This window comes from Myotis yumanensis, unplaced genomic scaffold, assembly GCF_028538775.1.
Source record: "Myotis yumanensis isolate MYYU_CA2020_CCGP unplaced genomic scaffold, mMyoYum1.0.hap1 SCAF_11, whole genome shotgun sequence".
NCBI classification, from domain to species: Eukaryota; Metazoa; Chordata; class Mammalia; order Chiroptera; family Vespertilionidae; genus Myotis; species Myotis yumanensis.
The window spans coordinates 55,843,491-55,860,482 of record NW_027223762.1 but is presented as its reverse complement, the minus strand read 5'-3'; the positions used below and the strand labels follow the sequence as shown (position 1 = coordinate 55,860,482).

The 16,992-nt window shown below is 43.9% G+C and overlaps 1 protein-coding gene across 3 annotated transcripts in view; it reads left to right on the top strand.

The window, feature by feature from the left end:
* The first annotated feature begins 3,181 nt into the window (after window positions 1-3,181).
* The window catches only part of ZNF892 (zinc finger protein 892), a 31,765-nt gene continuing 17,954 nt past the window's right edge, over window positions 3,182-16,992 (top strand). Inside the window, exons 1-7 of one of the 3 annotated variants that reach the window (XM_070429683.1) lie at window positions 3,182-3,391; window positions 3,595-3,719; window positions 7,164-7,317; window positions 8,906-8,976; window positions 10,388-10,514; window positions 12,676-12,789; window positions 13,773-16,669. In XM_070429683.1, the coding sequence (XP_070285784.1) occupies window positions 8,923-8,976; window positions 10,388-10,514; window positions 12,676-12,789; window positions 13,773-14,860 (1,383 nt within the window). In that variant the 5' untranslated portion in view covers window positions 3,182-3,391; window positions 3,595-3,719; window positions 7,164-7,317; window positions 8,906-8,922 and the 3' untranslated portion in view covers window positions 14,861-16,669. Of the gene's footprint in view, window positions 3,423-3,594; window positions 3,720-7,163; window positions 7,318-8,905; window positions 8,977-10,387; window positions 10,515-12,675; window positions 12,790-13,772 lie in introns of those variants that run through there. The other 2 variants (XM_070429684.1, XM_070429685.1) reach the window with 2 other exon arrangements.

Here is a 16,992-nt window from a genome sequence, read left to right as displayed (position 1 = left end):
CCATGTAAATCCAAATCCTCTCAGTTTGATTGGTCCAAAAGGCACTGACATGATTGATCAGAATAGATGTTGGTTGGAGCTATGCAGCTCCAACTGGATAGGGAAAGCCTCTGTCCTACTGGTTGAAATAAGATTCCAGGACTCCTTTATGAGAGATGGCAGAAACAGTGCAGGAGGCCATTCAGTGCACGCTTCTTCCTGAAGTGGTTTGCATGCAGTTTGTGCAGAAATGGCTGCTAAACTCCATGGTAATAGTTACCCTAAGTTTACTGGCTCTCAGGTTCATATCATGTTGCCTCTGCAATTTAGGTTGAGAACAGGAGCTACCATAGATCAGAGTCATCTTGACTAAAAAGAGTTAGCTTGTACTAGGACAGTCCTCAGACATTTAAACTCCAGATGAGAACGCTGAGTCCCGAATTCAGGGAACCAGTTTAAAGTGGATCCATGCAGACAAGCAGGATCTAGGGGTCCAAGAGTTTGGCCAAGGCAGAGGGGAGCAGGCAGGTGGGATGCACAGGAGCCACCTGGACAGCTGAGATCAGGATGCCAGTCTAGAAGGCTAAAAATCATGTGTATTCCCAGATAGCCAAGGTTCACAGGAGCAGAAATAGCAAATATTTTACATGAGCTTAATTTGCTCTATCTCATCTTTTCCCCAGTGCCCTTCTGTTACCCCCACCCAAGTCACTTTATATACCTGGATGCCTGCAACAACTTTGTTGCTAGTCTCAGCTTAAAATTGGTCCCTTTCTCTAGTGTAGTGGTCGGCAAACTCATTAGTCAACAGAGCCAAATATCAACAGTACAGCGACTGAAATTTCTTTTGAGAGCCAAATTTTTTAAACTTAAACTACATAGGTAGGTACATTGTTATTAACTTAATTAGGGTACTCCTAAGGCTTAGGAAGAGCCACACTCAAGGGGCCAAAGAGCTGCATGTGGCTCACGAGCCGCAGTTTGCCGACCACGGCTCTAGTGTATATCTGCTGCATTAACCATTCTTGTGCACCTACCTGTGCCGCTGAAAGTCTTCATACTGCCTACAGGATAAATTGTCACCCCTCAGTTTTGTGTTTAATGCCCTCTTCAGTCTGCCCTCACCTCCTGCTGCTTCTGACAAGAACCCCTATTTCAAAGGAGCTTGCTTACCATACCTCAGACGTGTCTCCATACTTCTTAGCCTTTAGAGTCTAAAGGTCACATAATGTATAATCCTGTTTATATGACACTCGGGAAAAAGCAAAACTAAAGGTACAGAACAAAACAGTGGTCACAAAGGGTGTGACAATGCCTTACCTATGGTAGTTTATTAGTTTGTTTAAAAGGGGAGACTTGGCCGAAACCGGTTTGGCTCAGTGGGTAGAGCGTCAGCCTGCGGACTGAAAGGTCCCAGGTTCGATTCCGGTCAAGGGCATATATCTGGGTTGCGGGCACATCCCCAGTGGGAGATGTGCAGGAGGCAGCTGATCGATGTTTCTAACTCTCTATCTCTCTCCCTTCCTCTCTGTAAAAAATCAGTAAAATATATTTTAAAAAAAGGGGGGGTGGGGGGGGGGGGAGACTTGTTCCTGAAATGGGATTTTATCATATTCTTTATGTGACCATCAGTTTTCCCTGAAGCTCTAGCTCAGTGGTTCTTAGTTTTATGTGGGGAGCTGATATAGGGTTAAGCCTCAGACTGACCTGTGGGCAAAGTCATAAACAATTCCCAGCTTAGAGAGCACAGTCCTATTAGCATAATTAGTCTTGACCTTGTATAAAGCTCCCTAGATCTTACTCGGGAAGCTAATGGGCTGAGGGAAGTGCAACAAGAACAAAAACAAGTGAAACTTACAAGAGCAGTGTAAACAAGTGAAACTTAAAAGAGCAGTGTAAACAAGTGAAACTTACAAGAACTGTGTAACTATAGAAACCACTACCTTGTTTACCCGCTCACTATAAAATAAAGGCTCAGCTTGCCTTGGGATCTTTTTTCTGTGGCCTCAGCCAGGCACAGGGAAGATCCACAGAGACTAAAGAAAGCTAGAGAGTTCTGAACGCTGTCTCTGTGTAAAACATTCTTCGCCGACTCCGTCCACACCTTTGGGAACCCCTGGACCCCATGGGGCTGGACCCCAGCAGTTTTAGCTGCTCATTAAAATCACCTGGAGATCTTTTAAAACTCTCACTCCTCAGAGTGGGCCCCAAACATATATCTCTACAGCTCTTCAGGTGATTCTGTTACCAGGAAACCCCCTGTTGGGCTCTGGCTGCCTGTCGCTGTGTCCAACAAAGGCAGGGCTGAATCATGTTATGGTTTATCCAGAAGGCTAGCCAACCAAGAAGACAGGGTGCTTACAAGCATCAAATCCTGTCTTCCAGCAGGTGCAGGATTATAAAGGGGAAGAGGCTAGGGTGAGGCAGCCCTGGAGGTCTGCAGTCGTCAGCTATTGTCTTTAGTCATCAGGCGATGAGAGGATGTTGATGAGATGATGTTTTGACTCCTGGTTGGTCAGTCTGACCCTGCTTATCGGTTCTGCTTGCTGGATTCACACCTGAGTCACCTCAATCGCTTCACACAGGCCTTGAAAGGGAAACTTAAGAAAAACCTAACTCCCTATTCACGTGAGAAACTTAACCTCCTATTCACACATATATATATATATATGTATCCTAAGATTTAAAATAATAGGATTACTTTTCAGATTAATTCGGGTGTTCTATCAGAATGTACGCTCCCTATCAATTCCCGTGCAGCAAAGGTTGAGAATCCCTGCGATGCCTCCCCCAGGGCCCTTTCCAGCGGCACCGAGGAAGGCAGGCTGGTGTGCCAGCAGCTCTTGGCCAGTCGGGCAGCTCCCCGGTTAAATACACTATGTCCTCGGCTCTTCTCTTCCGCGCAAGAATGTGCACATACGCTGCCTCAGGCCCAGCCCCGTCCTCGGAACTAAATTCTGTGTCTCTCTGGCTCACATCTCAGAACCAAATTGCTGACCGCGGACGAGCTGAAGCGGAAACAAGCCCCTTCCGAGCGCCAGAAGACTCATGTCCCGGGCGGTGAAAACCAGAGGAAAGACACATTCCCCACAGGAGGACCGGAGGAATGCGCCACCACGCGCGGTCAGCACTGCCAGGGTGACCAGAGCCTCGGCAGCCACACCCGCTGCCTCTCACTGCGGCCACCGCACAGTCACGCCTCAGGGTCGCCAATCCTTTCAGAGGCGCAGGCCGACGCATGTTTCATACGTCCTACTGGAGCGCGCCGGCCGCGGAGACTTCTGGGAAATGCAGTCCGAGCGAAGGCCGAGCTCTGATTGTGCGCGCAGGCGTTAGAGCCCTTTGCGCAGACTCTGCTTTCCCGACCTGATGAAGCGCCGTTTTCCTGGGTCGTGAGCGCCGAGTCCCGGAGGTGAGGGCTGTACAGACGCGACTGATGCGGAGTGAGCGCCCCGGCGTGAGGAGGGCACACTGAGACCCTGGGGGAGGTGGTGTGGGAGTAGAATTGGGGGACACGGCGGAGCCTGCGTGTGCGTGTGTGTGTTCGTGTTCGTGTTCTCTCAGATACACACGGATACACTATACACTGTACGTCTGTCACCTGCCAACTTTCAGGTTGGAAGGCGGGAGTCGTCTGTCAACGAAAACTCCAGGAGGCCTGTTTGAGAGACCGAAGACAGTTTTGCTCAGCAGTGGTTTGCAGACCAGGGAGCCGGCCTCCAGGATGAACCGCAGGGGAGGTGGGGCAGAGTTTTTAAAGGCAGAAAAACCGCAAGAAGCTGACCGTTAAGGGATTGGTTGCCACGGGGGGCAAAGCCATAAGTGCACACCATACCGTTTCTGGTTGATGAGAGCAACCGGTCTTTCTAGTTTCTGTTCATCCATGGTCAGCAGGTAGAGGTAGGAGATATGGCCAACGCTTGTGGTCATGAGACATGGGCAGCAGGGCTGTCACAAGACTAGGACCATTGCCTCGGTTTCCCTCGGAGCTCATGAAACAAACTTGTCAAACAGGTAGCGATTAAACAGACAATACAGGGAGTGCGGTTTGTCAGGTAGACAGAGTCAGAGTTCAGACTGCAGAGCTACTTAGTCACTCAAGCAGAGCCAGAGTCCAAATTGCAAAAAGTTACAGGTACTGGACCACAAAGTCATAACATAAAATACTCAACTCCTCTCGCCCCTTCTTCCCATTATGGGTGCTTACTAAAGGTGGGTGGAGCTGACACTCGTAGGGTGCCGCCCACTTCGGTCCTTCTTTCCCAGAAACCATCTCAGATTGATGATTTAGTCCCTACCTTGACCTCCGAGTGATCCAGGTGAGGAGCGGCTTCGTGGAGGAGGTCGCATAGAGAATCAGGACAAGACATATGGGCAAGGTGATTGTATGGGTCTGATCCAGGGACTGACAGGAATAAACTATTTTGGGACAGTTCTAGAGGTCACATCCAGAACTAGAGAGAGGAAGGGACTAGTGGCAGGGAGCCAGTTAGGAATGGTTAGTGGTAGTCATCTTGTAGCAAGCTGTTATGGACCCCAATTATGATGTCAGTGGTAGGAAGAATACAAATGACACAGCAAAAGAAGAATCAGAGAACCTGGTGACTAGACTTAGGAAGAGAGTTCGGTAAGAACTTGAATGTGGCCCTAACTGGTTTGGCTCGGTGGATAGAGTGTCAGCCTGTGGACTCAAGGGTCCCAGGTTCGATTCCAGTCAAGGGCATGTACTTTGGTTTCGGGCACATCCCCAGTAGGGAGCGTGCAGGAGGCAGCTGATCGATGTTTCTCTCTCGTCGATGTTTCTAACTATTCCTCTCCCTTCCTCTCTGTAAAAAATTAATAAACTATATTTTTAAAAAAAAAGAACTGGAATGTGGGGCACCTGGAAGGAGCTAGAACATCTGATGGAAATGTGAAACGGAGAGGAGTTGAGGTAGGGAGTTGCAGAGGGGAAGATTGCTTGGAGGTCCTGGCTGAACGCCTAAATCGTTTGGAAATGCAGGGTGAGTTTGGAAGAGGTGTTGGGACTACACTGGGACCACCTCTGAGAGTGGAAAATGGAGTGCCAGGTGTGAATGGATTTTCTGAGGGTTAGCAAGAAGAACATTGTATAAAGACAGCCTTGCGAAGCACCCGTGTTCCCAGGGCAAGATTGGGAAAAAGAGTTACAGAAAGATGCAGTGTTAGTGGGATGAAGAAAGTCAGGCTAGTGCAGTATCAGAGCAGCTACAGCAACTTAGAGAAGAAGAAACTTGTCAAAACAATCAAAAGCTGCAGAGAAATAGATAAGGAGAGAAGGATGATTGGAATTAGAGCTCAGGAAGGCATTGTTAATTTTCAAGCATGCAGTTTCAGGTGTGTGAAGGGTGGCAGGAGCAGAATAAGGATTCAAGAAGACTAAGTGCCCTGGCCGATGTGGCTAAGTAGTTACAGTGTCATCCTGTGCACCGAAGGGCCTCAGGTTCAATTTCCAGTCAAGGGCACATACCTGGGTTGCAGATTCAATCCCAGACCCCAGTCGGGGCACGTGCGGGAGGCAATCAATAGATGTGTCTCTCCCTTTTCTCCCTCTACTTCTCTTTCCCCTTCTCTCCCTTCCACTCTAAGAAAAATATATGGGGGGGAAAATCCTCTGGTGAGGATTACCACCCCCCCCCCAAAAAAAAAGAAAGAAAAGAAGAAGAAGAACGGGTGGTGGTGATGTGTAGTAGATAGGTATATGTTACTCATCCAAGAAGTTGGGTCATGAAAGGAAAACCTAAATGAGAACTATTTTGCTAGAGGGAGGCCATGGGATTCAGTGAAGATCGTTTCAGATAGAGGAGGACTGTATGTGTTTGAACATATGGGAAGAAGGTACTGGAGAGATGAGAGATGTTGGAGAAAGAAAAACTGGGCAATGCAGGGAGCTGATTCTGCGCAAGAACAATAGTGGAAAAGAACATAGGACACAGTTGTGAGACACTAAGGCAAAGTCCTAGAGACAGACATTTCTGTTTTGTTGACCTCGCTTTCCTTCTGCCTAGTGCATAATATTCATTGAATGGTAGGATGAATGGGTTTGTATTGGGCAGTAGAAAGGAAAGGAGCTTTCATTAATTGAACAAGCTGTAAGATAAATGCTTTACATTAATTGTCTCACTATTTACAACTACTCCATGAAGTAAGCATAAGTAATCAATAATTCCAGGTCTGTGGTTGCTTTCTACCTCATGGTTCTGCCTCCCTTGGAACTTGCTTTTGTGAAGCTCAGTATAGTAAAAGCTCAGTATAGTGTTCCGCTAAAATTGAAGATTTGGAGTAGCTATGGAGCTAGGACAGGAACAGTAAAAGCTTTTAGGCAAGGGTTCATTTTTTAAAAAAATATATTTTATTGATTTTTTACAGAGAGGAAGGGAGAGGGATAGAGAGTTAGAAACATCGATGAGAGAGAAACATCAATCAGCTGCCTCCTGCACACTCCCCACTGGGGATGTGCCCGCAATCAAGGCACATGCCCTTGACTGGAATCGAACCCAGGACCCTTGAGTCCACAGGCCGACCCTCTATCCACTGAGCCAAACAGGTTAGGACGGCAAGGGCTCATTTGAAGATGGAGAATAAGAATTTGAAGAGTGTTTTCTCCAGAAACACTGAGATCCAGGAATGGCACTGTACTAAATACTCCTTATGATGATAGTTCCATTCCATCCTCATAAATCAATAAGGTAGGTACTGTGTTGTGGTTTAGGAAATTTAGGCTTTGTAAAAGGCTCAGGTAAAATTTGAACCCAGGTCTGTCTAGCAGTTTTAACCTCTGTCCTATAATGACTTATTTTCATTAAAAGATGGCACAGTACCTGATCAGTAGCAAATGCAAATGCTAAAAAAAATGCTAGTTATTAATATGGTGTTCCATTGTATAGATGAGCTGGATCATAAATTAATCAAATTTCCTACTTAGAAATTTAGGATATTTCAAATTTTTTCTGTATTATTGTAAGGATTAAAGGCTTAGAAGGTTTCCACACATAGCAATCAATAAATGATGGTTAAGACAAAACTTTGCATATATTCTTATTTCCTTAGGATAAACTGGGGAAGAATTGCTGGATCAAAGACTATGTGTATTTCCAGGCTCTTGATACAAATTGCAATGATCTTTCTAAAATCTAATGATGACACTCCATGCTTAAATCCTTCAGTGATCCCCATGCGATGTATAGAAAAGGGACACACAAAGCTCTCCTGGATCCAGCTGGCTGCTGCCTGCTTCTCCATCCTCATCCTTTCCCACAGTTCTGCTTGCGGAGAGACACCTGCCATTCTAACGTAGTTACAGCTGTCAGTCCTTTCCAGGTAAAGACGTGCCTCCTTGTTTTTGAAAACCAGGTGTTTTTCCTGCCTAGAATCTTCTCCTACAAATCACAGCTCATCTTAGATCCCATTTCTGCCCAGAAACCTGCTCTGTTCCTCCCTCCTTCCATCTGGGTTAGGCTGATGTGCTCTCATAGTTTGCTGTGTGTCTCTTGACAGCACTTAGCCATTCTGCAGTGAAATGTTATTTTGGTTACTTGTTTGTCCTGTGTGCTAAGCTATAAGCTTTTAGAGGACAAGGAAAGTGTCATATGGTTTTGGGGCTTGTTATCAATAGTTAGGGCTGAATACACGTTGTTTGGATGAATGAAAAATAAGGATCAGTTAACATACTTCCTTGCCTACAGGAGAGCAGTCAGCAAACCATACCTCTTCCTCCTTCCTCGAAGGACCACACTCTCTCCCCATCCCACTCTTAAATCCCAGCAATGTTTGATTTCACTGTTCTAATAAGAAACTGAGACATACTAGCTAAAGAGAGTAGTGGTAAGGGTTCACACAAAGCCTAAGAGGTTGGGGTTGTATGGACATCCAAGAATAAATAAGGCTGGACTCTATGCATATTGGAGCCCAGGGGTGGTACTTCGGGGCTAGGAATTCTTGGGTCTTTGCTTCAGTGCTTTATCACTAATGTGACTGAGCAGCTCTTCCCCCTGACTCTGTCTGGCTCTGCCCCCAACGCACTCGTGGCTTCTGCTTCCTGATAACTTTGGCTCCCCTAATCCTCATAGCTACTTCTATCCATCACATCTGTTCAGTTCAGCACCCACTTGTCCTGACATTTCTTAGTTTACATTCACGAGGAAGGAAGTCAGATCACATTTCAGTCTGCTAGTCAGCCTGTGCGTAGCCCACCTATGGCCTGCTCAACGTGGCTGCCCACATCCTTGAGCTCAGGGTTATAAATAGGGTATTTTTCCCTTGAAGAGGCTTAGGGTATTTACTTGACATATGTTATCCATGTAGTCATTTATAAAATTTCTTATGCATTTTATCCAGTAACCATTCAGGGAAGTTTATATATATAATATTTTTATTGATTTCAGAGAGGAAGGGAGAGGGAGAGAGAGAGATAGAAACATCAATGATGAGTGAATCATTGATAGGCTGCCTTGTGCATGCCCCCTACTGGGAATATCACCAGCAACCCTGGCATGTGCCCGACTGGGAATCAAACCATGACCTCCTGGTTCATAGGTGGACACTCAGTCACTGAGCCATACCAGCCAGGCACCATTCCGAGCAATACTGAATGTGACTTTATAAGTACAGTACGAGCCTTAATCTGTTTTTCACACACAGGAGCAAAACTCTGCCTCTAGGATTATGGTAAAACAAGCACCATATTGTGTCCTAAATAGCAATATCCATGCCTTTTGCTCTGGTTTTGGGGCAGGAGAGGCTTGCCCCTGGCCTTGCTTTACTTCCCTTCCCTTTGTGTAGGGTATTAAGTTGAGGATGAATATATAACTTACTGGTATATGGAGATTTCTTGCTTCCTGGCTCAGAAAACTACAAACAAGATGGTCTTTCTCACACTCTTTCTCATCCCACACCTTTACTTCCTTAGGACTCTGCCCTTTCCTAATGGAGAGCACCCAGGAGGGAACAGCTGCTGTGGCTCCAACTGCCATGTGCCAGGTGATGTAGACTTCTCTGTTTTTGAAATGCTTTGTCTCCAGAATGTAACCCCTTCTCTTTCTCTGTCCTGGAGCTTTATTTTTATCAGACCCACCAGGTGGAAGAAGGATTCCGTAAGGAGTGCTTCCTTCCCATTTGACTGTGGTGTCCCTCAGTGACCTTTTCTTGCCTTGAGTGCGTGCTGTGCTCCCATTAGCCTGTTGTCAGACATACAGCCCCTGTGGCCTTCACTCTGAGTGATTTTGCCTAAAAAAATGATTGTACGGGTCCGATTGGGGGAGCAATGGGCCAGTTTAGTTCTGACTTCTCTTTGTATGGACTAAAAGCAGGCCCCAAACAGTCCAGGGAGTGCTGGGTTAGGCTGGGGAATGAGAGCACCTCAGTGAGGTCATGAGTCCTGAGGAGCATGTGGTGGGCACAGTCATGTGCTTGCCCTCTTCTCACGCAAAGGCATAGGGTCTTGAATTACATGCTCTGACTTAAAATTTTTTCAAACACACTGAAGACTCATCTGGGGTTTTAGGATGTAGGGGGAACATGCAATCTAACAGAATCACAGAACATTAGAGTAAAATGAGAGGGATCCTAAAGATGATCTAGTCAACATCAATGTTTTAAGGATATGTTAAAAAAAAAAAAAAAAAAGTGCCAGAACCGGTTTTGGCTCAGTGGATAGAGCGTCGGCCTGCGGACTCAAGGGTCCCAGGTTCGATTCTGGTCAAGGGCATGTACCTTGGTTGCGGGCACATCCCCAGTGGAGGGCGTGCAGGAGGTGGCTGATCGATGTTTCTCTCTCATCGATGTTTCTAACTCTTTATCCCTCTCCCTTCCTCTCTGTAGAAAATCAATAAAACATATTTTAAAAAAAAAAAGACCATGGGTGGAATTTGAATAAAGTCGTAGACTAGATAATAGTAAAATGTCAATGCTATTTTGTTGATTTTTATAATTATACTGTGATTATACAAGAGAGTACCTTGTTTTTACAAAATATATATACTAAGATATTAATGAGTAAAGGGACATCATGTTTGCAAGTTACTCTTAAGTAGTTCAGGAAGAATATAGGAGTATATTCTCCAGAGAGACAGGAAGATAAAGCAAATATGGAAGATACTAACATTTGGGTAAGCTGGGTGAAGGGTCCATGGGAATTCTTTGTTTCTTTCTTGCAAGTTTTCTGTAAGTCTCAAAAACAACCTCCATACTCAGAGCTCAGCTGTGACTATGGTGGTGTGGGATTACGATCAAGGGGAACGATGCTACTCTCCCCAAGTGCGGCAAAGCCCTATTTTGTCAGAACCATTTCCTTCCCCACCTTCACAACCTCCAGGGCTGTTTTTATGAAGTTTTATCTGGTCCATGTAAAATGAAGGGTTATGAGTAAGGGAGAATGTGATTGTGTTTCCAGGAATCAGTGACATTCATGGATGTGGCCGTGATTTTCACAGATGAAGAGTGGAGGCATCTGACCCCTAGTCAGAGGAACCTCTACAAGGAGGTAATGCTGGAGAACTATCAGAGCATCGTCTCACTGGGTAAGGAGCGCATCCCATAAGTAGCTGGTCTCTGTCTTGTGCTAAAATGGATTGAGGGGCTAATAAATGGATCCCTCTTCTCCCACCTGAGTTCTAAACCACTGAGAGACAAGATAGAAGAGTAGGAGGATGTGGCTCAGGTGTACAGTGACAGTGGGCTTCCTAATCCTGAACCTCAGCATTGGACAGACTTGCTCCTTGAACCGTAAGCAGGGAGCTGGCTCTCCAGAAGGGGCAAACAAGAGGCTGAGTTATTTATGCCCAGCTCTTCCCCCAGCTCATCAGTCAGGTAACTTACTCAGCTCCATCCAGAGTAAGGGTGGGGCGAGGAGCCATCTTGTTGAAGGAAAAGTTCTCCTTAGAGAAGCAGAGGAGAGACATGTTTCACTTTAAAAGAGGGTGGGGTGTCGGGGGAATACAAGGTTGTGCCTCAGAGCAGGTCACTAGAAATGTGTTTGATTTTGAATATTTGTCTTAAGTGCATTTTAGATGCCCACAGACGGGACTCTGCAATTAGAGACTTTCATGACAAAGGGAAAGTTAAGAATTACTGCTGATGTCAGGTATTCTTGAGAAGTAAAGTTGGGCTCCTGCAGGTGATGAGAACATCTCAGGAGCTTCCAGAATAAGAGGCTGAGAGATGCACAGATTCAGAAGCAGGCTTACAGTCAACAGCAGGTTTTAATAAGAGGAGTCAGATTGCAGGTTTCATGCAAGGCAGCTCAAAAAAGCAAGTGTAACACCCCCTGGTGTAGCTTAAACAGGCTAAATATGGAAAACAGAATAGTGTCCATGGAGTGTTAAGAGAGACTGCTAAGCCTTTATCGGAGGCTTTGGTGGGATGAAATTCTCGGGAATATAGAATTCATCAGATCAGAAGCCACAGGGAGGTGATGGATGTGGCCTCTCTGACAGCAGAGAATCAGCATACAACTGGATACATGATCCTAGGGTCTGGTAAGAAAGTGCTTCTCTTTCCCAAGTTGGGGGTCCAAAGCAAAGGAAGTTTAGACCTCAAGACTATTTCTAGGAGTGAAATCTATATAACCAAAAAATGGATAAGTTCAGTCCTGCTTGGAGCATTGGCCCACAGACCGAACTATTATGGGTTCAATTCCCTGTCAAGGGCAGGTGCCTTGTTCAGGACAGGAAAAAAAAAAGCAGTTATCTAGGTACAAGTTCCCCAGTTCCTGTGGGGGCAAGTTTTGGAGGCAACCAATTGATGTGTTTTTCTCACGGTGATTTCTCTCTCCCTCTCCTCCTTCCTGTCCATCTCTCTCTTCCTCTCCTCCCTCCCTTCCACTCTCTCTAGAAATCAATGGAAAAATATCTGTGAGTGAGGATTAAACAAACAAACAAAAAAATGGATAGTTTCACTTCTAGAAATTTGTCCCAAGTAAATAATAGGATTAGCAGCCCATGCTGTACATACATATTCATTATATTGTGTGTGTTTTTTAATAGAAAAACATTAAAAACAGTCTGAATTATCTGTCAGCAGGAGATTAAATAATTATATTCTTCCATACAATATAGTATCAGGTAGCCATTAAAATGGTGAGGTAGATCTGTGCTTAATTGAAATAAAATAATTTTTAAATTTATTATGTGAAAATACCAAGTTTACAAATCAACATTATTTCATTATGCAGTTTTTAACAGAGTATATCTGTACTGAAATGAATAGAAATTTTAAAACAAGAATACAAAGTACATACCTCTAATTTTTCTACAATGAACATGACGAACTTATTTAAATAAAAGCATATCACTAAAGGATAAACAAATAAAGATTCACTTTCATTACACGTTTTTACTCAAGATGATCAGTTTTCATTTTTACTTCCCTGAGCCAAGGACTGTTCCCACCCATCCTACCAGTGCTAAAGCCCATGTACCTCTGAAGAAAGAATAAACACATTCATTCAAGGGGATTTTATCAACTTCTTGACCAAGTGCAACTTGATTCTTTTTAGAACCTTAGTGTTGACCTCTATCGAGATGTCCCTGCATTTTCTGCATTACTTTGTATTCTGCATTCTTGGCACACATGGTCTGCCTTCTCTGTTTTCTCCCTGCAAGTCCTAGAGGCTGGGATGAAGTTTTGGAGTGGTTGTGTATATTTGTCACATACCTGGCTTGTTTCTTTCTCCATGAGCAGGACTTCCAGTTCCTCAACCTGATGTGATTTTCCAGTTGAAGAGAGAGGATAAACCTTGGATAATTGATCTTCATGGACCTGATGAAAGGAGATGGCCAGAGAACATTTCTCTAGGTAACTGTATATGAGCAGGGTAGGGCAGTTTGTTTTGTTTTGTGGTTATTTGCGGGTTTGTGAGAGGGAGCATTGGCTATCATCTTTTTCTCCAATTCAGATCTTCTGCTTTCATGCTATTCTCTCTTTTTAAAAACATATTTTTTTATTGATTTTCAGAGAGGAAGGGAGAAAGATAGAAACATCAGTGATAAGAGAGAATCATTGATGGGTTGCCTCCTGCACATTCCCTACTAAGGATTGAGTCCACAACCCAGGCATGTGCCCTGACTGGCAATCAAACTATGACCCCTGGTTCATAGGTTGGTGCTCAACCATTGAGCCACACTCGCCAGGCTAGTGCTAGTCTCTATCACCCACCAGGATTCAATTTTTTTACATCTAAAGCTATTATTCATCTTTTTTTTTAAAATCCTCACCTTAGGATATGTTTACTGATTTTAGAGAGAGAGGAAGAGAGAGGGAGAGAGAAAGAAATACTGATGTGAGAGAGAAACATTGATCAGTTGTCTCCCATATGTGCCCTGACCGGGGATGGAACCTGCAACCTAGGTATGTGTCCTGACCAGAATAGAACCTGCAACCTTTTTGGTGCACAGGATAACACTCCAACCAACTGAGCCACCTGGTTGGGGCTGGTATTATTCCTCTTTTTTCACCAGTGCTACCCTCCAATCTGTCATGTTGCCTATTCACAATTTGATATTCCTGTTTCTCACCATCCTTTCCACTTTGCATATTCTCATAATTACCCTGGGCATGCTCCATGGAAATTATTTTCTGAGATGTCCAACATCAGTTCTATTCCCTGCCTTCTTCTGTAGTCCCAAGTCTCAGTCTTTACCTAAACCTTGTAGCTATTTGCGGAGCAAGCAATGCAGTGACCATATTACTTTTCACATTTATCATAGCACCTCTTCTTTCTGCTGTAATATTTTCTATCCCAGGAAAAAAACTGCATCTCTGTTTTCTGTCCATTACAGACTGGGAGACAAAGCCTGAGACTCAAAGTGGTTCAGAAGAAAAGTCAGAAGGAACGTCAATGGAAAAGCTTGGAAGAAAAAGTCCTCTGTGTACTAAATTGGAAGTTCATGCACTAGAAGGTGGGTTGGAAACAGAGAAGGAAAGTCCTATAGTGGAGATTTGTAAGAAATCCCTTTCCCAGGAGGAAAGCTTGCAGCAAGGGTTAACCCGTCCCAAGAAAATTCTCACTAAAGACCGAGACCAGGAATGCAGTGATTGTGGGAAGACCTTTTTTGACCACTCATCCCTTATCCGCCATCAGAAGACTCACACGGGAGAGAAGCCCTATGACTGTCATGAGTGTGGGAAAGCTTTTTACAACCGTTCAGCTCTAACTGTACATCAGCGAGTTCACACTGGAGAGAAGCCCTTTAAATGCCGTGAGTGTGGGAAAGCTTTCAGTCGTAGGTGCAGTCTCAGCAGACACTTGATGTCTCACACCGGGGAGAGCCCCTATGAATGCAGCACATGTGGGAAAGCCTTTTTTGACCGTTCATCCCTAACTGTACATCAGCGAATTCACACTGGTGAGAAACCATTTAAATGCAGCGAGTGTGGGAAAGCCTTCTTTGACCGTTCATCCCTCACTCGACACCAGAGAATTCATACTGGAGAAACTCCTTATGAATGTAATCAGTGTGGGAAAGCCTTCAGCCAGAAAAGCATTCTTACTAGACACCAGCTCATCCATACCGGCCGGAAGCCTTATGAATGTACTGAGTGTGGGAAAGCCTTCTATGGTATCTCATCACTGAACAGACATCAAAAAGCTCATGCTGGAGAGCCTCACTTCCAGTGCAGTGAGTGTGGGAAAGCGTTCTTTGACCGCTCATCCCTTACACAGCATCAGAAGATTCACACTGGAGACAAGCCCTATGAATGCAGTGAATGCGGGAAAGCCTTTAGCCAGAGAAGCCGGCTTACACGACATCAGAGGGTTCATACAGGAGAGAAACCCTTTGAATGCAGCGTATGTGGGAAAGTGTTTAGTTCTAAATCATCAGTTATTCAACATCAACGGCGCTATGCCAAACAGGGAATAGACTGAATTGAGTGAAATTTTTAGTCAAAGGACCTCCATGAAAACTTAAAATAGGTCTTCCTCATCTTAAACCGATCAATTAATCATTCTACCTATTCTGGCTACTGCTCTCCTTTCCTGCCTCTGCTACCACAGTGTTTAAATAAAAACTATATACCGTGTTATAGTACAGATGTGGGATGCTGGAAATTAGGGTGCAATTGTAAAGAGTCAACATTTTGCAGAAGTTTCTCAGACAATAGGATAAATGTTAGGAGGTGATCCTCAGACACACCTCTTATCTGAGACCCCTGGTATCCCTGCACTTTAAATAACTGGAGGCTATAACAGGAAGGGAAAGACAAAATTATATCAGAGCAGGACTGTTGTTACTCAAATAGTTATTTTTATAGCTGTTAGTCCCTCTCTCTTGGAGGTTTTTTTGCACACTGATCTTTTTGTGTGTCCCAACTTTTAGATATCTTTAATACTGCTACTACTAATAGCTAGCACTTATTGAGCACTTATTATGGGGTAAGCACTCAACTACAAGTTTTGCAAGGAGATTATTTGGTCCTCTCAAATAATCCGGTGTGACTCAGTGGGTGAGCCTCGACCTATGAACCAGGAGGTCATGGTTAGATTCCTGGTCAGGGTACATGCCTGGGTTGTGGGCTCAATCCCCAGTAGGGAGCGTGCAGGAGGCAGCCAATCAATGAATCTCATCCTTGATGTTTCCATCTCTCCTGCTCCCTTATTCTCTCTGAAATCAATAAAAAGATAGTGATTAAAAAAACAAACCCTATTAAGTAGGTACTATTACTACCTGAATTTTACAGGTGAGCAAACTGGAGTTTGGAGGGGTTAAATAAATTGCCCAAGGTGACAGCTAGTAAAAGGTGAGGCCAGTTCTTGAACAGGTCTACCTTCAAAATCCATACCTTTCACCATTATGGTATAAAGTTGGTTTTATAATTTATGTACATTTATTATCTACTTAACTAAATTATAAGCACTTTGTAGCTCTCACAGTGCCTTGCAAATAATAGGTGCCCAATAAATATTTATCTGAATGAATGACTTTTCATCTTACCCAGTTCCATTTAAAACACCTAATAGATTCACATCCTTTCTTTGAATTCTTTCAGTCTAGCCTACACCTTTATCATCAAAGGGTCCCATTACTGCAGTAGTCACTTTCTGGTTCCAATTCTTCCCACTTCACCATTGAAGAGAGTTATGCTATGATGTCATCACAAGTAACCCCCACCCCCCCAATAAACAAAGATTAATTTCTCACATAAAACATGATGTGAGTCAGTCTGTCTACTCCAAAGTCAAGAGAAAGCTGGAGGATTTTGTAGAATATTTTTAATGGCCATCACTTCTGTCCACATCTCACAAACCAGAACCCACCACCAAGAGGGTAGAAAAGTAAACAAGCACCTCAATATTTGGTTAATATCAATAGCTGTTGGTTACATTTTGCATGTTACTGTTAGGCCATTCTTTCCAAATGACCCTTCTACCATCTTTGTCTTATGCAGGATGCAAAATTGCTCCTCAATTGAAGTGTCCCTGAATATAAAGGTTTGGCTCGATGTGATCTCACATTGCTGAACTTTTAAGTCTTGACTCCAATATCTTCTGTTCCCTAGGCCCAGCCCAATATTTTTATTTCACCAAATAAAATAGGCATTTGCTTAAGGTGAACCCCAACTTGCTAATGTCCCTGTTGATCTTGGCCCACCTTTCTTCGAGCATATGAAGGATTTTCATGTGTGGACTTCTGAAGCCACATGAAGAAAAACACTCTAGAATCTATTGAAGTAGATAATAACTGATAATATTTAATGTTACATAGAAAATAAAAGGGATTATTGATAACCTTTTGGCTGGTGACTGTCTCAGAGTTCTAAATCTTTCATTTACTGCTTTGTTAAATGTAAATGGAGGATCAAATATTTCTCTAAGATATTCTGGCAATGCCAGCAAGATGAGACTAGAATTCAGAATTTTAACAGATTTTTGAGTACAGAGGTAAATAAAACTAAGTGGGGGCATCAATATAATAGTTCTTTGTTACCTTTTTAAATTTGGTATTCAGAGGATTTGTTGTTCTATAATCCTGCCTCTTACATCTTTTTTTAAAAAATTGA